Raw genomic sequence first — 3,419 nt, 5'->3', positions numbered from 1 at the left:
CCGCAGCCTTGGCTCTGTCTGTACAGCTCTCCCTCCATTTTGTCCTCAGTCTTCCCTCGTAACTGGTGTATGCAAATTAACCACCATCTTTTAGCTCTATAATTGAAACATTGTATATTTTGGAGCTGTTGCTTCAGGAGCTCAGAGGCTGGAGCGGCAGGCGGGGAACGTTGTAGTCCTCCGTCACTGAAGCAAGCAAGCCTCCCTGTTCGCATCAGCTGCCTGGCTGCCTGCCGCCATCTTGGCTGCCAGTTAATTTGCATATCTCGCTGATTAGCCAATGAAAAGGGTATCGGTCATACGCCAATTACCATTTTTGTCTTTTATTAGATAGGATCTCTTGGAATTTCATTTTCTTGCCTAAATTTTTTGTTTAGTGTCCTCGTCCAGCACTGCCCATTAGAAGTTTCTGTGAGGACAGTATGGCAGCTGTGGAAGCTTTTGAATAATTTGCATGTGACCAGTGTGACTCAGGATCAGAACTGTAAACTTTACTTCATTTTAATGAATTTAACTCTAAAGAAACCCATGTGGCCAGTACTTGCCATATTAGACAGCACAGCCACTGCCTGTGCCATCCACAAACTCATTCCACCACATCTCTTTTACTGCATGATAATACTCCTAAAATGTCCTCAAATCGATTTAGATACTCAACATTTATTATTTGGTGCTTTATTCTTTGGGGGAGAAATTCTATATTTTCAGTGCGACTGTAGCTTTAAAAATATAACCACTATTTAATATTTGCTGAACACAGCACATATGTGTCAGGCACTGTGCTAGCACTTTATGTATAATATATCATTTCATTATCACAAGAAAGTTAGATTATAATTATCACCATTTCGTAGATGCATAAACTGACAGAACTACTGGTTACAATGTTGCCTAGATGGTACGTGGCTGAGCTAGGATGTAAATCCCAGGCAAACTGGCTTCAAATCTCTAGCTCTCGCTACATTCTTTACTGTTTTATTTTTCTGGGGAGGGAGGTTTTCATCAGTAGTCCTCTTTATTCAAAATGCATCACAGTTGAGGCCTTTCCAAAAGCTTATTTGTATATGCATAATATCAGAAACGATTGCCTCTGGCAGGAGGTATGATAAAAAAGCAGGCAATTTTTCTTCCTTTTCTCTTGCAATGCACTGAGCAGCATCTGTGTTTGTAAAATGATGATCCACAATGTTCTTTATCTTTACTAATCTAGCACCGGGGTCTTATTTTATCAGAATGATAAGAAATTGGTAAATATAAGTAATAATGAACAGGTGCTGAATGTTTGCTCCTATTACCACACAAGATTATTCAAAAATTTTCTTGGTAAACTAACAGAAAGAATTCTAAAATAGTCAGGATCAATTATTTTCAAAGAGCTGTAATGTTCAGATTTAAGACAGGTCAGTTATCTGCAAGTTAAAATTACTTAGGTGCATACTGTCCATAATTAAGTAATCTCACCTACTAATATTACAGAATAAGGATATCTTTAGGTGACATGGAATCTCTCTTTTTAAGCATGCCCTTAAGCCTTTTTCAGATTGCTCATAAGATTTCTCATTCTCTAGAGAAATGCGATCTCTAAGAAATAAATGTCTCTGTCAAGTCACAAGTAATATGAGCACAGGATGAAAAAAAAATGGAATTTCTCTCTCATAAGGGATATTACAGTTTTGTAAAACTGACTGTATTCCTTGTTATTTAAGTTCTCATGGTCATTTTAGGATTTACCTTTTGCATATAAAGGGAAGGTTATGATGCCTCTTAGGGAGGTGGGGGACAGAGGCCTTTGGGGACCAGGAGGATATTTTTCATATGAAATTCTTTGTCATAAAATGCTAATGTTGGTGTTCTTGTCTTTATGTCTATGCATTCTTTAGCTATGAGGATAACAGACCCTTCATCAAGTAAGAATGACCTGAATGGCTGATAAATCCCATTTATCAGTGTGGTCCCATGAACCAGCTGTCAGATCCGTACTGAAAATTCATTAGAGCTTCTGTCATTCACATAGAGGCAGAAGAGCAAACTGTGCAGGAAAAAACTCAGGCATACAACTTCTTTGCAGAATTCATATGCTGCAGGTGTACTGCCAAAAAAAAAAAACAAAAACAAAAAAATCTGCTTCACCTCTTTTAATTGGAAATCATCGGAATTCAGTGCCACAGTATTAGTGACTCATGTGGTACAGACTCTTGATAGCTCTCCCTTCATTGTGATGTGTTCCTCTGCACTGTTTGTCCTCATTTCTGTTGTTTGGTTGGACATCATTCATCTAAAATTATTTTGCGATTTAGTAGTGTATCTTTAAAATGATCTATGGGTATGAAACTACCCAATTGCAATCGATATTAATGACTTTCTATTTTAACTGCCCAAAAAGGGAAACAATGCCTCCTTGAAAAATTAAATTTTACATTTGCGATATTATCTCTTTCAGTTTGACACATGTCACTTGATTATTGACCTCGTTTTTTATAAATATAGTTTTTAAATTTCTGAAGCAAAGCTACAAGTCTGTACTAATCAAATAAAAGTAAACATAAATGTTCATATTTGGGCTTTTCTCATTTGAACATTTTAAAATTACATGTCCTGTAACACCAGCCATACAATTGGCTACCTCTCGGTGACCTTGTTCCGGACTTTCAGTTTGTTCTTCTGGTGAAGAGTCCTTTGTTTTCATTTTCTCCAATGCCATTTCACTTATTTCTTCATGCTCTTGCTTATTTTCTTTTTCTTTAGAAATTGGGCTCATTGCAGTTGTATATTATTAACTGTTGGGCCCATAATGTGTTTTCTAGTGGATAATAGCTGACTTCAGTATTTTATTCTATCATTTTATTTCTAAATCAAAGTAGCATTTTGCCTGATTTAATGGCAATTCGTCCCATTTTTCCTTTTTCCAATGTCTGTAAGAGGCTGAGAGTTTACCTTGAAAGTTCCCATATCTGGATCTAAATTATAGATTAAAATATAAATGTCTAAGATGTTTTCTAAACCATATAAGCATGACAATACAATCGCAAGCTTCCTTTATTCTTTATTTAAGAATGTTAATGCTAAATAGCTCCTTAATTATAAAGGAATCATTACATATTTTATAATAAGGCAATTTAATGAAAAAAGAGAATGTTAATGTTTTAAATAACACATGTTAAATTTAGTGGATCTTTAAATCTGAAATATAGTGGCTCATGTTGTAAACAAAAAGGTAAATGTTTGAGATTAATTTGAATAAGACTTCAATCATATTTGACTACTTGGGACCATATCTTTCTTAAGATGCAGTTCTCTCAAAAGTTCATTAGACCCAGCTTCAGCTTATGGCAAACATATGTGAGTTTTTATCCCTTCATTTTGCAAAGTTTTAATCCCAGTAAATAGTTCTTTCTTAGTGTAAGTGGAGGATAGCAGCC

The 3,419-nt window shown here is 35.6% G+C and overlaps 1 protein-coding gene across 1 annotated transcript in view; it reads left to right on the top strand.

Moving 5' to 3' along the window:
* Window positions 1-3,419, top strand: part of ADGRL3 (adhesion G protein-coupled receptor L3) — a 323,628-nt gene that overhangs the window by 278,245 nt on the left and 41,964 nt on the right. The window contains exon 16 of the mRNA XM_015565616.1: window positions 1,881-1,907. Coding sequence (XP_015421102.1) covers window positions 1,881-1,907 — 27 coding nt within the window. The remainder of the gene's footprint in view (window positions 1-1,880; window positions 1,908-3,419) is intronic.

Source organism: Myotis davidii, unplaced genomic scaffold, assembly GCF_000327345.1.
Source record: "Myotis davidii unplaced genomic scaffold, ASM32734v1 scaffold352, whole genome shotgun sequence".
NCBI classification, from domain to species: domain Eukaryota; kingdom Metazoa; phylum Chordata; class Mammalia; order Chiroptera; family Vespertilionidae; genus Myotis; species Myotis davidii.
The sequence above is the reverse complement of the archived record's forward strand: the minus strand, read 5'-3'. Positions and strand labels throughout refer to the sequence as shown.